This window comes from Bactrocera oleae, chromosome 2 (assembly GCF_042242935.1).
Source record: "Bactrocera oleae isolate idBacOlea1 chromosome 2, idBacOlea1, whole genome shotgun sequence".
Classification (NCBI taxonomy): Eukaryota; Metazoa; Arthropoda; class Insecta; order Diptera; family Tephritidae; genus Bactrocera; species Bactrocera oleae.
In genome coordinates, this window is record NC_091536.1 from 23,978,563 (window position 1) to 23,997,846 (window position 19,284).

The following is a 19,284-nucleotide window of genomic DNA, read 5'->3' on the forward strand; positions in this document are numbered from 1 at the left end:
CAGAAGAAATAATTTTATTCACTTAATGGAAAACCAGTGGTTCAAGAGTATGCTGAAGAATAACAACAAGAGAAAGCAAGAAAAATATTAAATTAGATATATGTACATGGATGTTTGTGTATAGAGAATGAGAATCACTGGAAATGCAACCTTGTCTAAAAGTGAAAACAAAAATACCAACTCAACAAAATAATCTAGAAAGTATACGAATCACTTTCCACACATTCGTCTACACGACATAACGACTGGTAGCATGTAAAATATAGGTAAATGCATACATGTTTTACAAGATATCTCAGATTAGAAGCTGCGACAATATGTGAAAAGATAAGACTTCGAAAAAGGACCAAACAACACACGTGCGTTCTCAACAGCGAAATCTGTTACCTACTGATGCCTCTCACTCTCATTGTCATCAAAAATGTTTATCATGCTCACCACTTTAAATGAGCACATATCGCTCTCCGATGTTTATGCGCCAGCAGAATTGATCAACAACACACCATAGCTCCACCGTCTATTAGATTGGGTTATACCCATGCTTTATCATACTTTTCATGCTTGCACAATTGTGCTATGACCGCTGGTTTAAATGCTTATATGGTTAGATAATTGGTGGAGTGTGAGTACATGCGCCAACCCTATAGTATGTGCCTTAGTATATATGTATGTTGTTATTTCAATCTGATTACTGGAAATGTTTTCATTCATAATTTAAAAAACGTCACAGAAATGCTATTCGTACGCGCATTTAGCCGCGTGTGCTCTCCAAAGCGTCATAACCGACCGTCAATACGACATTTCGCATCGCCTATCGTTCGCCTCGACTTCAAATCGTCTGTTTGATCAGTCGGGTGTTCATTCATGCACTCATTAACTCGCACGCTCACGCTCTCTCATATGCATGGCGTTCGGCCGTATTCTCATATATGTGCATGTATGTATATATAATGTTGAATATAATTTCGACTGCTGTTGTCTTGATGACGACTTTAATGTCGCTGGCGGCGCTGGTGTGTTTTAATAGTTTCCTATGATATTTTCAGTGTTTGCATGCACAATACTTCCCCGCGCCTGAGTTGATTCATGCAGCTACATTATATTCTTTCATTATATTCATATCCGCGCTGATCATTCGTTCGCTCGCTGCTCGAGCACCAGTACGTTCGAATAAATGTAGGTACGGTATGTCGGTCGGCAGCCGCTGCTACGCATTGTTTCAGCACAACATTTGCTCAGTCGTTGATCGGAGCATGCGATCGGTGGTCGGAAAGCCGCATGTTTTGTTTATAGCAACGCTAGCTGGTTCAGTCGTTTTAGGTAAACCATCAGTTTTCACAAAAACTTCGTCTTTCGTTTAGTGCGGGATTTTTACTCGGTTCTGGCGATTACGAGTTCTTCGTGTAAATCAAAGGCAACCTGCACATAATATTATTATAAGGCATTCGAAAAATTCGTCGCATAGCCATATTACAGTTCGGAAATTGCATACGTACTTCAATGTTGGTTCGGTTATGCATGCGATACAATTCGTTATTTTTTATTATATTATTAAAGAGAGCCGAATTGAATGAAAAAAGCAAAAGTGAAACTAAGTGAAAGACAAAATAAAAATTATCATAATACGATTACTAACAATCCGCAACAAAGAGTCACACGTCCTATATAAACAACAACAGCAAGCCGCCTTAGTACACACATATATACATATGTACATAGAAATGCCACAGCAAAAACGCAGTGCACACGTGTAGTTGTAACTCATAAAACGCGTTTTGGCGGTATTTTGGTATTTACTGCGCCTAACTCAGCGTCATGCATGTGTGTGAGCATGTTTGTATGTGTGTGTGAAGAATGTAGAAGAATTAGTGAAATGCGGAATGCCAGTTGTTTGCATTTACAGCGCGCAAAGAATTGCGGTTTTAGCAAACGCATTTAAAATCCGCAAATCATTGCTTAGTGTTGGTGTAAGTATCTAAAAGTGCTTTATGAATTTGTTTTTCAATATATTGGAGTGATCGAGGCTGTCCGCATGTAGCAGGCACCGCTTCGCCGCCGGAAGTTGTAATCGCGCTGACGTTCGACCCGTCTACCAACCATCTGTTCTCGCAGCCGCATGGCGGTTGGCCTCCAATGTCCGATGAGAGGATCGATCTGCATATGCCATTAGCATATCAATCATATGATAATGAGCAGAACGTCTTTCTGTGCATCAGCGGTTCAATTTGCGTATGAACGATTTGAAGAATGTGTGTGTTCGTGGAAAATTTACGCGCGTGAAAATTATTGCAACAACAAAGTGATTAATAAAGTGAAAATTGTTTTCAACCGCTCGTCACTTTACACGTTTATGTGAATTCTCTTATTCCAGACTCACTTATCATATATGTACATATGTATGTAGGTATTTGTTGATTCGGCCCTAAAATCTTGCAAATAATCTAAATAACTGTGAATTATTTAAAATAAAGTACAAGTTTACAAACGCGTGCATATATTAATAAATACATCGCGGCAGAAATCTGTGCTTCTCAACAATATAAACGAAAAATTCTTAGAAAAGATTGCGTAATTTAAGTCAACTGACAAACCTACAAGTGGAAAAGTCATAATTTAATGCAAATTAACGGAAATATACTTCAAAATACATACTTACATTTGCAAAATACTCAAAGCAGTAATTTCACCGCGGATTTCACTAGTACAAAAAGAAAGGTAATGACGTAACTTCTTGAAAACTCGCCGAATGTATGTATGTAATAACAGTATTCCACATCCGTATCCGGCACTTACAATTATGTGACCGGTGACTCATTTTGCGATGTGATATTGGCGCTGTTTAATAGTACACAAACATTTGTATACGCATTTACATGCTGTATGTGCATACACACGCATATATATATATATATTATATATTCGCGTACGTGTCTGTATGTACATATGTTTGGACTTTTTATTAGTCAACGTATGTTTACTTGTTTTGAAATTTCTGGATTAAGCAACTCAGAGGGGCATTTTCGCGAATAATGATGTTATTATCATTAGCTTCTAAGTGCTTTATCGGATTCAGAGAATCGACATACATACATACATACTTTGTTCTAGATAAGTAATTTGCTTATGTATTATTATTTAATTAGGATGCCTGCAAAGTGGACGCTGAAAGCCGAGCTGAGCGTAAAACACACTTTGATCAGCGCTGATCGATTTTAGGTATCGCAGAGTGGATGCGATACTTTGCCATTATACTAGTACATATTTGCTTTTTATTTGGTAAATTTATTTGTACTTATGCAAGTAAAAAGAGAAGACATGAATTTCTCAGATAAATAATATTTTGCTTCCAGCTCTATACTAAATATTAAATATATACAAGTATGCATATACATACTTATATTTACAACATCGAGAAATACAAAATGGGACGATGAATTTCACTATTTGTATAAAGATTAAAGACATTATACGTAACTTTTTTTTAAATATAATATATAACATGTACGCCGTTTCAAAACATTTCAAAACCGTTTTCTCGTATTGATCAGTTTTGCCCTCGGCTCGGCTTTTAGCGTCCACTTTGCGGGCACCCTTACTAATTAAGCAATACTTTTTTTTTATAGTTTTGGACATTTTTCTTCCAAATTGCACAATTTTGTTCACCGTTCCACTTCATTTTCATATCACACAACAAAACTACTAGGTAAGGGACAGGGCTGCAATACTCCCGAAATACGATTCCATAATTAGGTTGTAAGCATGTGTGCCTGTATGTACCTAGTGCAATTTATGGCTCTCAAACGCACAACAAGGCACCAAGTACCGAAAATATACATACATATACGTATGTACTTTACACATGTATAGCAAATGTAATAACCATATTTTGTATGAGGACTAGCCGCTAGTAACAGTACTTATACAAAAATGTATTTTGTACAGTGCTATATCTATGTATGAACACTCAGGAACGCTGCCTGCGATCAGTAGTATTAACCTGTGATCAGTAGCAATATGCAATAAAAAATACTATTAGTAATAATCAGACAACTACCGCATCCTCGTATACTAATTGCTTTTCATAATTTGGGTAAAAGAAGGGACAATTTATGTGTGCATTTTCCACCACCAATCAATTGTTAGTTGTGAATATTACGAGTATTGTTGGCGACGGTACAAAATGTTATTGTGGCGGCTCAGGAGCAAGCACGATCACAAACGATCGATTTTTGTTAATTATTACTGAAAATATATCTTAAAGTATACAAAATCATATTAAATAGCTCGAAATAAAAACCACATAACCCTTTTTTAATTAGAGAAAGGTAACTTTTCTTAAACTAAGTGATGTCGGACATATTATGTATTCTTTACTTCTTCTCTTTCTTACAACTAAGTCCCTCCTACATCATCTGGAGTTCCCTGCAGCCTGATTTCAAGTGTTCCATTTTTATTATTGTCTTTAAGCCTGGTCATTATTGAGCTGCTACCTTCGAAAATATCTTAAATAAAAATATCTAAAATATTGGTGTACTAAATAAATATTTCACTTCTCTGTGATGTAAGCAAATGGTCTCTCATTCGCCATTTCTGTTCGCGCTATGAGTTTTTCTAGAAATAACAAGAAATATAATGCTTGAAGCTTGGCCTTCTTTAACTTTCGACAAATCAAAGGCAGTGTAGGCGCATTGAAACATTTCCAATTGGCATAGTTCAGCAACATGTTGTACTTGTTGTAACAAAGAAGAGTTGGTTGGAAATTTGAGGAGTCTTGTAACTAGCAAAGGCGTTGAAGTACTGACACTTTCTATTTTCCCGATTCTTATCTTTTAGAATCACTTTCATTTCTATTTACATATGCATAAGTATATCGCCAAATCTGATTGGCATAATAGTGAAATTACCTACATATGTATATATTAGATGTATATACCTTCAATACAGCAAACGTACCCGCCACCCCCTTGGATTGTGTCTCGATGAGTGTGCGAGTATGAGAACGCCTCTTATATGTATGCAGAGAAGAGAAAAGAACAACAATACAAAGTTAATGAATTAGCATTAATTTTTTCGATTGTTCTAATATGTACATTCATACATATTTACATGTGGTAAATACTATAGTTGTTTACAATATTTGTCCTCATCTCTCCGCTCTTTCCATCGGTGGCGCCATCACTAGTTTGCTGAATGATGGTTGCTTGCCGATGTGCTGTAGTATGTGCCGTTCACACAGGGACTCAAAAGAGTCTCATACCAGTTTATTGTGGGCGAGGGGACGACGAGGAAAGACGAAGGGACCGTGCCACTCGTGTTCGGGTGGCACGCTTTGTGTTCTTGTTCGTAACAGCTCGCTGCTACCCTTTTCAGCATTCCTTTTCACTTTCAAATCCTTTGAATGGTTGCAAGAGCGCTCGGTTTCAAATGAATTCGATCGCAAATTTGAATTCTGTTATCTATTTTTTGTATGTAATATGCAAATATGTATGCATAGAATAATAGAAATATTATGACAAATTGTAAATAAGGAGAAAATTAAGATATAGATTTTGGAGTAAATTATGAGTTTTTAATACTTAAAGATTAGGAAATTCCTATTATAAATTTGGCCTTGAAAATATTAGCAGCGGGTATTCAATACATTCTTGTGGATTAGGGAATTCCCGTCTTTGGTATTTCTTTGAAACTATTTAGCGGGTAGGTACTTGTATTATGCATATTGTTCTACCATATTCATGGTAATTCATTGCAAGCAAAATGTGTGACCATCATCTCAACATACAAATGAAATACGCAGCACGCAGTGTTGCGCAGTCGAACCGCACAAATATTTACGAAAATTTTGTGAAAAGGAATGCAGAAAAACTAGACTCGAGTTGCTGGACCGTGTGAATACCCAGAGCGACACCAAAAGAAAATTTGAAAAAAATCAGACTCTTTTGAATCCCTGTGTGAAAGTGCACTATGTATTCAGTCTTTCCGATTTTCGCTGATTATATTTTCTGCGCAGTTGTTGTCGAGAGTAGCGACGTCAGCCATACAGAAGAAGAAGAATAATAAAACAAAACAAACTAATAATATGAATAATATAAATGCTGTGCAACAACAATAGCAAGAACAACAACTATGCGCATAAATTGGAGAAAAACAACTGCTACAACAACAACGTTTTTATTTGCGCATTTACTTTTCTATGCTACATACAAACACGTAAGTACGTACACATGTACACATGTGTATAGAGAGACAGTGCGTATACGTAATACACTGAAAATGGCTTTACGCTCACAACTGAGCAGCTGCACACTACATTCGCTACTGTCGAAAAAAATACTTAGTATGTACATACTAGCATATATTTGCATACATACATACGTATAAGTACATACATAAATTACGCTGAAAATGCTGTCACAAATCACCTTTCTAAAAGTCAGTAACTAACTAGTTTTGCAAATATGTATGTAATTATGTAAGTACTTGTATACATTAAATATGAACCACACTTGCATATAAACACTTTCAAACTAAATTCTTAAGCTGAAAACAACAGAGTAAAAAATTTTTTCTTAGAATGTGTAAATGCGCTAATGTCTTTTCGCTCAATACTTTTTTCGCCAGCATTCTCCAAATGCGGCCGTAGGTGTGTACATAAGTACATACGCACAGATACATATGTATGTATGTATATTTATATGCTAAAGCCTTATAATGTAGGAATGTTAGTTTTTGTTTACTTTCTCATCCGTCTCGAACACATTGACATACCTTTCGCAGTACTCGGCATCCCACCCAAAAACATATCGTCCTTGTGCCCCCACCCCACTTCAACGCATATTATTGCTTGTATGTGTGTTCCCTTTTTTTGCAGAATTTACATATTTATGTATAAACATATGTATGTATGAGCGTATTATATGATTACTTTAAGGTGGCTTTGAATGTAGCGTTTAAACGAACTATCGGAATTTTAACGAATTTAATAAAAATATGCGTAATTCCCATCATGAAGAATTTTAGGCGTCAATAACGTAAATACGTACTACCAGTTCCAGTAGAACGCGACAGGTGAGTTAGGCACAAAGTTACTCGCTCGTCTATCAGCCGCAACAACTCGCTCTTTCCTCTCGTGTACGCTCTCATTTAGTGTTTTTACTCATATATGTTTACATTTTAAGTTGGTTCATACGAGGAGACTTTTGCTGCCACAACTCGTAGTTTGATGCCGGTTCACACATGGACTCTTTTGTCGCCTAAACCGGGGACGATGAGAAAACACGAAAGAATTGTGTCGGGCGACACGCTTCGTGGTATTGTTCCAATTCATTTTCATTTTAAAATTATATCCATATTTACAATATATTCGGAAACTTAATTTTGATTATATTTTTTTGTTTGTAATATGCAAATATGCATAATATAATAGAAATATTTAAGAAATAGATGAATAAGGTTAAAAATCACAATAAAATATACAAATATTTGTATTACTTTCATATATGAAGCACACAAAATTTTACGGTGAATGACAGAAAGTGGCCAAATCGAGTTGCTGGTATAAAAGAAAAGGACATTACCAAAAGAAAAGTTGCCGATAATGAGCAGAAAAACATTTCTGGTCTTAACTCAGACATTATTTAATGTATTTTTGCTACGCCTTGATTTGATTGTCGCGCCAGCTCTATAGCTGCAAACATACTTACTTACATACATACATACGTACATATGTTTCAGAATTTTTTCGCCGCCAACACTCATTTCAGATTCGTTTCTCTTCTATTTTATCATGTGCACAACACCGCTGGCGCTGGTGAAATACCGCTTAACTTATTTCGCAACTCCCTTTGGTGGTTGGCGTTTAAGGGAGTTAGTCGACGCATATTTAGTTAACTTACAGTTGTTATTGTCGCTCGCTGCGTTTTTATTTGATTTTCTTAGTACATCATTACAGAAAACATGTGTACATACATGCTTATTTTTATTGCTTTTGTTGGGAATTGCAAGGTGATGACGCCACAGTGGCGCTGAAGTTAAGTGCGAACTTCCTGGAACCGAGAATTACATAAACATTCGTAATGACATACATACATATGTAACATATATGCATATGTGTATGTTTGTATGTATGTATGTACAGTGGTTTGTATAAATACTTCGCCGAACACCTTTAACGCACAATTTGCACATTTGTAGAGTAAAAAAACAACGAATTCACTTATATATGTATACAATATACATACATATGTATGTATATGTGTGAAACATTTACAAATAAAGCTCGTACCCTCGTCAGACTGTCATCTGACTGGTCATATAACAGTCACAGCTGAAAAAATTTTGTCAGCGCGCAGAACAAAGTTTCAATCATTCAATCTCTTTAACACATGGGTATTCGGAATTGATTCACTATATATAATATATCTATACTGCTCACTCTCATGCCTTTTTCTGTCAATTTGTCAGTTATGACTGTAAATCTATCACAAGTGAAAAATTCTTTTGCGCAGTAAATAATATAATTTTTAATTTATAACAAATTCTAAACCTTTAATTAAAATTAGTTATAATAATATACATAAATATAAAAAAGAGTGTAACAAAAATATAATTAAATAATAAATTATGAAAAGAAATGTTCACTTAATTCCATGCTTGTTCCTCTCAAAACCTCTGCTGTACGTGTTTCTCCAGTTCATGAATATTTCGGAACTTAAAAATGCCTAAATAAAAATAAAAATATATATTAATTGAAACTTAATAATAACTTACGTATATTACTTTTGAAAACTCTTTCGTTATTTATTTATTTTTTTAACACAAAAACAGTTATTGCACAGGTTACGCAACACTTTTGGTTTATCGCATCGCATAGATATTACACAACTACTTGAAACTTCTATGGAAATGTATGCTGTCTCTTTTCGACGTTTACAGAATTTGCTTTTGGAAAAATCATAAACATTGACAGTCATTTTAATGTTTATTTGACTGTACTGACATAATAAATATGAGTGTCTTGGGGAACCCATCAACAGTTTCTTGTAGGACTCGTTATTTATTACTTACAAAAAAATGTACTTACATACATATGTACCACAAAAGAGATTTGGTTTTTCATAGTATCAGAAGCAATAGAACACCAAACGTTTAATACTTAGGAAAAACAACACCTAATTTCTTGTTCACGATCTCCAAACTGTTCGAAAACCATTTCCTTTGAAACTGAATTAAAATTTAATGGTATTTGCGTTAACGTTAATATTTTACATACAATCTATGTATACGATCAATGAGCCTAAGTATAGGCAACATTTCCTTCGCTAAAAAGCTAGCATATTTATGCATATTCATATCTGTGACCGCTCTCCTCCAAAAATTGTATGGGTTAACATTTACCACATCTGTGATATGCGTCTTGTTTTTAGCATACTCCAAAAAGTTTAGTTGATTTTTTGATATAAGGAATGAAAGCTTGCTTCTGAGCAGTGACGGTGCACATCTCTAACAATACGTCTGAAGTCATCTCTTAAATGTTCCCGCAATTTTATGCAGGTTCTGTACGATTCTGAAAAGCTGGAGTTGGGCTCAAATTGTGATTGTATGCAACTTGATGTGACATTTAATATTATATTATTAACGCAAGAGCACACCTAATTTGGTCTCATTGCATTGGCATGTGGCGATTAAAAACTAGTTCAAGGTTGCACCATTCTAACACAAACTAATACAAACTCCCCTAATTCATTAAAATGTATACATACCACTGAACGTTCGAACATACATACATATGTACATGCGTATGTAATTTAATTTAAGCACACATACACAAAAACTTCACGGTACACAACGTATTCGGCGGCAATCTCAATCAGCCTATAGATCTACATATTTTAGACACTATTGTTAATATGAAACACGCTTGCCGAAAAGCCGCAGAAACTATGCTCTTCTAGCCTCCATTTCGGGCTATACACAAAAACTGTATTTGTGTTCAATCGCTATATGTTAGTCAACTGATCTGGATAAATCAAACATTGCAAAGAGTATAATCCTAAACCCAACTAGTCAACCGATTCGTTTTTTCGTTCGAGTTTTAGTTGTAAGTTGAGCTGCAAATATGGTATACATACATACATGCATACATATGTATATGTGTATAATAACACGCACTTGTTATGTACTCACGTAAAAAATAAAAAAATAAAATATATGGTCTCACGCGTTTGACGTTTCGACTCGCAATCTTCGCCACACTACTTACCCATGTACAACCTTAGCAAAAATTTATGAATCACTTACAAGAAATATTGTCATCTATTAGTCCTTTAACAATCTAGAGATACACGAAGTATGCGCAAAGGATTATTTGATAACCAAGTCCCGCGTTGACATACTGTATGTACATAATAAACATACATAACTGTACCTGAATTTCATATTGAACAACCAATAGATAATAATTTTCTTCTCTTAAATTACCCGAAATACAAATTTATATGAGAGCAAAAGGAGCCCATATGCACCATGACCACAATTGTGTGTTTTCCTTTATTTTAACCGCTTGGTTATGTATTAGAGGTGTGGCGCGGCGGCGATGCAAACATGTTGAAGTTCTCTTTCTTTCCTTTCATTTTCTATGGGTATTTCCAACCGCTTCTCCTTGTCTCGAAAAATGTTCCATTTTTGCCTTGTAGTATTACGTAGTAGTATGGTCTTTTTTTTCTTTTCGAGGCATGCGCAGTTGTTTTTTGCGTAGTTTTAATTTAATATTGCTCTTACATACACATATATGATGTAATGTTACACTTATGTAAATGTAGTATTTACGCATTTTTTTAAAGCAGTAATGTACTTACATTGCTTTGTTGTTTTAATATACTTATACATACATACTTATATGTATTATATTTTGCTCTGCTATCACTTAGTCGACGTTCACATGGGAAATCTTTTGTCGCCCATTATCGGCAAATTCTCTTTTAGTGACGTTCTGTGCGTCACACGAGCGACAAGAGTCCAGCAACTCGAGTCGAGTTTTTCTGTCATTCCTTTTCATTAAATTTTCGCAAATGTTTGTGCAGTTCGATTACGCGCGTATGGCATTTTTCATTTGTATGTAAGTCTTATATTATATTTTGCTTACAAGAAATCACCATGAAAGTGGTAGAATAATATTTAATGCATTAAAATGTATTATATACCGCTATTAATATTTTCAAGGCCAAATATATGACGGGAGTTTCCTAAAAAGCCGTATTTTTTTCCTCCAAATTTGTATTCATTACATTTCTTGTTATAAATAATATGTAAAATGATAGTCGAACTAAATTATTTGCAGTTAAAAGAAATAAATATCATAGCATCTCAATATTTTATGTCGATTTTTATTAGAATTAATTTATATATGTATGATGTAATAACATAACATTTAGACAAAAGAGTACGTGTGTAAACAGGGACTTACTCCGTTGCGCATTAAATACTTCCAGACCATGAAAACAAAATTAAAAATAATAAAGCGGTTTTCATTAAAGTGTATATACATACAAGGTGCGTTCCAAAGTAAACAGGACTTTTAAAAAAAATATAACAAATGGTTTTATCGGCAAAATCAATTAATTTTATTCAAAATAGTCTCCTTCTGCTTTAATACAGCTTTTTGCACGGTCCAAAAGCATGTCGAACGAGTGTTTTAGCTCGTTGCCCGGTATGGCCGCCAGTATGCCGGTGCAAGCCTTTTGAATGGCCTTGAATGCATTTTTCCGTAAAGGTAAAAGTCGCACGGTGCCATATCAGGTGAATACGGGAAGTGGTTGATTGTTAAAATGTGATTTTTGGTCAACTTCCATCTTCGCGATATTCGGGCCGAACACGTCGAATACCGCACTAACATTTTGGCCGGGTGGAACAAAATCTTTGTGGACAATACCCTTAGAGTGATAAAAACAAATCTGCATTGTCTTTACTTTTGACTTCTCCAGGCGCGATTTTTTGGGTTTCGGTTCATCGTCATTTATGTCCTACCGACCACTTTGAAATCATTGAAACCACTCGTGCACTCTGCTACGGGATAGGCAATTATCGCCATAAACTTGTTTCATCAATTGAAACGTTTCGGTAAAAGTTTTACCAATTTTAAAACAAAATTTAATGTTGGCTCTTTGTTCGAAGCTCATTTTCGCACCGATGACAAAAACATACTGACACTTAAAACGCAATAACGACACTTCCAACAGATGAAATGTCATGATATTTATTGGAAGTCGATAACGGATAGCAGATTCTAACGCACTAGTCGACATATAGATGGCGCCACTAGAGTTTACTTTGTTACTTTTGTACTATTTACCTTGGAGCGCACCTTGTATGTATGTACATATATATGCAAATAACTTGTGCGAATTAAAGACGACTGCAATTCATACAAAATTCAACTTCCTATGGTGTAAATTGACACCCTAACTGAGGCAATGACCGAATTTCAGTTGAAAGTTTTTACTATGTTAAACTAAAAAAGCATGCCACAGCTGCTTCAGGGTACAAAATACAGCCTCTATTTACCTTCATTAATTGTAATACAAGTATGTATATTTATAATATTTGCTTATTTTGTAAGAATGTCTAAAGATGACACACGTTTTTTTTGTTACTTTTAAGCCCACGAATATTCATTTAATTAAATACAGAATATGGATACCTGCATCAACTTCTTAAATCGTTGATGATTAAACGAAAATTTACGAGGCTTAAGCAGTTTTCAGTCTAAGGCCTTATCACTTTTAGGTCCAAAGCAGCACTGCAGTTTGTTTGTGTTTAATTCATTATCCACACAGCATCGCAAACAATGAAAATATTTGGATAAAATATAATTTAGTTTACCTGAATAAATGGGAAATATCAAAAAAAAATACTGTATTGTAGTTGTAGACTCAAACAATCACATTTTACTTTATCTGTGTACATAGCTTCTTGCACTATATAGATGTATGTGTGTGTGATCATGCGCATCGAAATTGTATATTTTTTTCAGCCGCCATTGCAATAAGCTTCTCATATTTTTCGTCCAACATCGCAAACTAATCGCGCCAGCTGTGCCGCGTTATAACTGGAACCCACACAAACCCTTTGTACCATGTCAATGACCACCAGCTTACAACAATCTGTAACAAAATCATACCCCAGATATGTGATACATGTTCATTTTTTTCGCATAAATAAATGTATGTCCCTACATAAATATAGCAATTGAGTTATTTATTTCTTTAATCCTGCTCGCTTCGCTATTTACCACTTAAGTACTCTCTTACGAGATTTGGCGATTCGAAAGTAGCTTCGGTTTGATTATGGTATACCGGTCTCAAATACGGCTAGTCTTAATATACATACGTAGTTATGACTGTGAAATTTGTTTTGGTAAAATTTTGACAGAACATCGAAGGAAGGTAAAAGATTTGAGAGAATTTTATCAGTTTTATCACGAATAAATTTTAATTGTCAACGCAGCCATGTGTATCGGTATATGTTCAAAACCTATGCATATGTGTACGTAAAAGTTGTTGTTGCTGCTGCCGGCTGTGTTGGCGCATACATACATACGAGTACATAGGTATGTAGTCTGCACTGTCTGGGGCAAAACAGCTGAATTTAGGTCATTGAAATCGACGCGTCACGTACACATGCAACACATGCATAATAGCTTCCATATATACCCTGCAGTGAAAAGGCTTAGTTGTAAACTGCCTTCGAACCAGTATTAGCCGCGATGTCCTACGAAATTCTATCCCTCCATTTGCGAGCAACATCCAAAAGCCAGGCGGTAATATCGTACTCACTTTGATAGTTTTAAAAAAATCTGAAATAAAAGATTTTTCGTACTTCAATATACAAAATCTTTGAAGTCAGTTAATGCCGTAGTGCAGTCAGTAGAAGTAGGGCCTTTTTCGAACTATGTATTTACTACTGCGGGGTAATTACAACATAGAAGTGCACTGCACTGCCATATAAAGACCACTTCTCACCTGCAGTCAAGTAGATAGGTTTGACTGTGTAAGGTTTCTTTTCTACTGCCTTGCGCCAACGTTGAAGCTACGCAGTCGATAAATGTGTGCATAGGCATCAATGTATGCACACTCACTCGTAAGTGGTCGAATTGCATCAGGCGACATGCATGCGTACAGTATTAATTGGTATGGGGAGATCTTTGTTGCCCTCAAAGAATTGTTTTACACTTAGATCAGTTAACTGGGTTATGAGCCTATCATACATATATAAACATATATAGTATATATCATTGGTGGGTTACATGGGTAGGTTGGAAGGTGTGTTGTAGTGACGCCGCATGCACCACACCCCACCACCATATATCGATTATTTACCGCTGCAATTACATATGGTTGTTTTTGAAGGCGTTAAAGCAGGTCATCTCAAGTATTTGTTGCTGCTACTGCTACATCTCGCATTGCGCAAAAGTGTCGGGTGTCATAAGGCGTCAACAGCACCAACCCTTTAATCGCAACAAAAAAATAGACGTTGATAATTTATGGGTAGCTAGCAACAACTGCAACAACCATAAAAGTTTAACGATAAACGTCTGACGGTGTATGTGCAATTTGGAGCGATGGAGAGGTATTCTCACTGACGCGGCAGTAGCATACTAAAGCACAACCAGCTCTAGAGTGTAACTCGGTGCCATCGGAACGCTCGAATGGATTTGGAAAAAGCAGCAGCGAAACTGTGTCAGTATAGTGCTGGGCGCATAATAGCGACGAGAGAGACAAAAGCAATACAATAGTAGCAATAAAAATTGTTGCTTTGATTGTTTTCTTCGATGCGCAACGGTAAAACATCAGAAGCACTCTCTTATAGCATCACTGAATGCAGCTTATGCAAAAACATTCCAAACCGACATGATAATTATTAATGTGTATACACAGGTATACTGTTTTTAAATGTGTGTGCTATAGAGCATTACTTAATAAGCGTTAATTTACCTACTTGCCACCTTTGATTGGCCTTTGATATTATGTTGTTTTTGGTGCTTGCAGCCCCTCAATATCTAACCCAATATAACTACCCAATATACTTAGTAGTTCGTTGCGGATTCTCAGACCTAGGTCTTTCATAGACATCAATGTCCAGTACGCAAAACCCTCAGTCCATACAGGACCACCGATTCGAAACCACAACACCTAGCACTTTTTTTGGTACACAAATGCGATTTTCGTTGCTTCCTCCTTGAGATTGCAATGTTTTTGCAACTACCGACAAAACTGTCATTGCCGCCATTGATGCAATTGTTTTGACAGTTGATGCGATAGTCAGAGTGATTGATGACATTGTTGTTATTGAACATACTATGCAATGCGGCCGAGACGAAGGGTGGGCAAAGTCAAGTCAAGCAAACAATCGTGCTGAATATCCATCCGTATTTATGGAATCCTAACTAAGAGTGAGCTAAATATCCCCCTTTGTCTATGCTTATATGTATATGCACACTTTATATATATATAACGAATAACTATAACATAAAAAATTTGTAAGGGGGAGGTCAGTTCGGGTGAAGCCGTATATTTTGCTGCAGGTTTTGGCAAAACTTTGCTTTGAAAAAGTTGCATACAAATTCACCATTAGACCATATGTGCTGCGTGCAATGAGCCCTCGCCAAGCTCTAATCATCTCTTTGCATGCCCAATAAATATCACTCATCTAACGCCCCTCTTCCCATGGTTTGATCCCGTCGTAACTGCAGGTTTTATGGGACTGCCGTTAGATGACTTCGATTACAACCTTACCATCCAAGCGATGATTAGATAACTGCTATAACAACAACAACAAGACGAATTATGAATCGATTACAAATCGGAAGTAGGGGGCTTAGGTAAATGTGAGTACCGAGCACCAAGCTATATTATGTATGAAATAATGTGTTCAATGTCATATAGCGCACATGTTAAAAGATATATTCGGTATTTAGTCAACCTATATGAGCGCTAGATCAAGATGTGCATCGAATAAATCTGTTATTGACGCTAAACCATATAGTGGTCAAAGCAATATTCACTTAATTGCATTAAAATGTTGAAAAATTAGCCGATATAGAAACATATAAGGTACAAAGTCAGCTAGAAAGTCAAAAATCACTACACTGGATATATTGAGGCTAGCTCAGGAAAATTTTTCAACGCATCGATTTTTATTAAGATATCGCAGACATTAACTGATATTGTGTATTCATCACAAAATTAACAAGAATATCGATTATATTGAGTATTAGACTAGGGGAGTTCTCATAATACTCGTCCATGTTAGTATCAGATTATTGTCAGAAACAGCATTACATTATCCAAAATTATTGAAAAAATTGACTATAAGGCTACATAGCCGTTTATGGCTGAAAACTTTGCTCCGCCGGTCAACAAATTGGAGATCAAATAAAAAATACATTAAGTCGAAATCGGAAGAAGAATAGAACGTACGCAATCAAAATGAACTATTGTATTAATTTAAGAACGAGTCGTATGAGAATGTTTAATAGTAACCAAATATCCAAGTATACCAAATTTCCTACACAATTTTTTCAAATTACTCAGCAATAATTTTACTTAATATCTTAATTTAAACTAATGTGTTCTTCAAACTTCTTACTTTTTTATAGTTGACCTCATTGTCTGTGCAAAAAATGCTGAAATCCATTCAAAAATCAAAGTGACGAATACGAAGATGCCATTGAACGGAACTTGATGTAACGCGAAGAGTGAAAACCAACCTCAAAATTTATAAATTAACGAGAATACAGACTATTTCAGAACACTCTGAGTTTCCCAAGAAACATTAAAGCACTGAATTAAAAAAAGTAAAAATACTAATACACGGAATTCCCCTAGATTTTCAAGAGCCAAAAAGGGGAAATCTAAGTCAATGTCCAAAGTTAGTCCAAAAGTAATTAGCCAAAATGGATGTTAATTGTGAGCGATTGATTTTGAGTGCGGACAACGACCACAACCACAGTGGCAATCGCGTCGATATGCCGAGGTTACGGCTTGACAACAATGCGCTGCGTGCAGAACGCGGTCGACGTTGGTCGGCGGCGGCAGCAGCGGCGCAGCGTACACAAAACTCCACGGATACGGGAGGGGGAGTGCAGAAGTGGCGTGCTGCTGGCGACATGACGTTGGCAATGAAGATCGAAGCCAACTGTCGGAGCGTTTGTATCATCTGCCGTCAACGAGTGGAGGAGTGTTGCACACGTTGTTGCAGCAATTACTCACCTACAAAAATAGCAAATTTTAATGGCAACATTGGGCGACAAGGAACGCCGCTCAAAAATTCGCACAGCAGATGTACAACGGTTAACTCACCAACAGCCACCAGTGCAACAACATGCGAAGCTGATACCGATTGCATCGATCAGCAATTACCATTTTTGCAGGTTAACGCTTGCACATGCAACGCCATAAGCGCAGGCAGTTGTAGACATCGCTTAATGGATGTGCCGCCTGCAACAACACTAACAACAAAGCTAGTTAACGATAATGGAAATATGCTAAAACCACTGGCCCGGCAACAAGTGCAGCGATTCGCGCAATTTGAGGAGTCAAGTGTGTCTGCGTTTGTGTGTTGCAACTGCCGACGGCAACAGCGACATAGGTGCACCAAGAGTTGCTTTCACACCAGCGATATGTCACCTGCATCAGCAACTGTGATGAGTACACCTGTTAGGGTAGCTCATTTGTTAAAGGAAACAACGAAAATGCACCAATGTTCAAGAACATTACATGCAACGCCAATACGAAATACAACAACAAAAACTTTAGAGTTGACAACAACTAAAGCTGCGATCACTTCGGCACCATCATCATTAGTTCATAGCGCCTGTACAAATTGCATCGAGCAACATCAAAGCCCGGTTGCTACAACAGCAACAACCACAAGTATAAATTCGACTGCGCTCTTCGAGAGAGCATTGCGCTCATTTCAGTTTTTATTATTGTGCATACAAGTACAATTTTTTCATCCGGTTCACGAAAAAATCCATAGTTTTCTTTACAAAAACCATAGTAATAGCAATAGCAGCAACAACAACAAAGAATATACGACAAATAGTAATATTAGCAATAGAAATAATAGAAACTGTAATACGAATACGAAATCAAATAAAAGACATGAAAATGAAAAAGCACAACTGCAAATGCTGGCATGGCAAGAGCAGCCGCAACAACAACAACGTCCTCCACTCTCAAGACTGATGCAACAAATTCGCTGTAATTCCTACTACAATAATAATAATAGAAATAATTTTCTAATGGATATAGTCAATAGTAACAATAATTATGCAAATATATTTAATACATCACGAACAGAGCAACAACAATACGCCAATGCTAACGCCAACAAGAATAGCTGTAATAATAGATATTTAAGTAACGATATACTTGTATGCTCGCAACCGCAACATCACATTAACCACCGTACAGTACAACATAAATCACAGATATTACAACAACATGTACATCACTATAACTTAATATTACCATCGTCAACGTCAGTGCTAACGCCAACAACAGCATCACATCGACAGCACAGTCACCACAAATCGAGCAATATCGCAACACTACAATTGCAACTGCAACATTTGCGTTACTTCAAAATGCCAAATCTAACATATTTGTATAAGTTACTACTAATTCTGTCGTTCCTATCACTATTTCTACCATCGATAAATGCACAGACAACACACGTTATTGCGACATCTTCAGCTGCCGCAGCGTCTAGCCGCAATGCTATCCGCACATCACCGGTGGCTTTGGGCCGCAATGAGACTGGTAAGTTTTAAGAAGCAATTACCTCCACTACAAGTACATACATAAATACATATGTATGTATGGTATTTATGGAATAGCTGATGTAATATCAACAGTTAGCACATAAAATTCACACTACTGGGGTTTAGCATCTGCCACCAAACTCAGATTACCAAGTTTTCACTTTTCTTCTACACATTATTTACATTTACGCTGCTAATATTTAAACGTGGTTAGGTACGATTATACGAGAATAATGTTTCGCTAACTGCGCCATTTTATTTTGGATATACTTGCTTGGTGCGCCAAAGGGGCAATGCAGGTATGTAAGTATTTATGCGTAGGTAAGATGGTGTACAGTTGGAACGGAAAGTAACTATTTGAAAAGCATAAACGAATAAAATAAAATGTTTACAGTTATAATTATATGCGCACTTATCTATGAACATATGTGAACACATATATACACATACATATGTTGCGG

The 19,284-nt window shown here is 36.2% G+C and overlaps 1 protein-coding gene across 4 annotated transcripts in view; it reads left to right on the forward strand.

Annotated features, from left to right (window-relative positions):
* The window catches only part of InR (Insulin-like receptor), a 94,044-nt gene that overhangs the window by 49,517 nt on the left and 25,243 nt on the right, over positions 1 to 19,284 (forward strand). For 2 of the 4 annotated variants that reach the window (XM_070112270.1, XM_070112274.1), the window contains exon 4: positions 16,655 to 18,821. In XM_070112270.1, the coding sequence (XP_069968371.1) occupies positions 16,952 to 18,821 (1,870 nt within the window). In that variant the 5' untranslated portion in view covers positions 16,655 to 16,951. Of the gene's footprint in view, positions 1 to 1,171; positions 2,716 to 16,654; positions 18,822 to 19,284 lie in introns of those variants that run through there. The other 2 variants (XM_014233218.3, XM_014233217.3) reach the window with 2 other exon arrangements.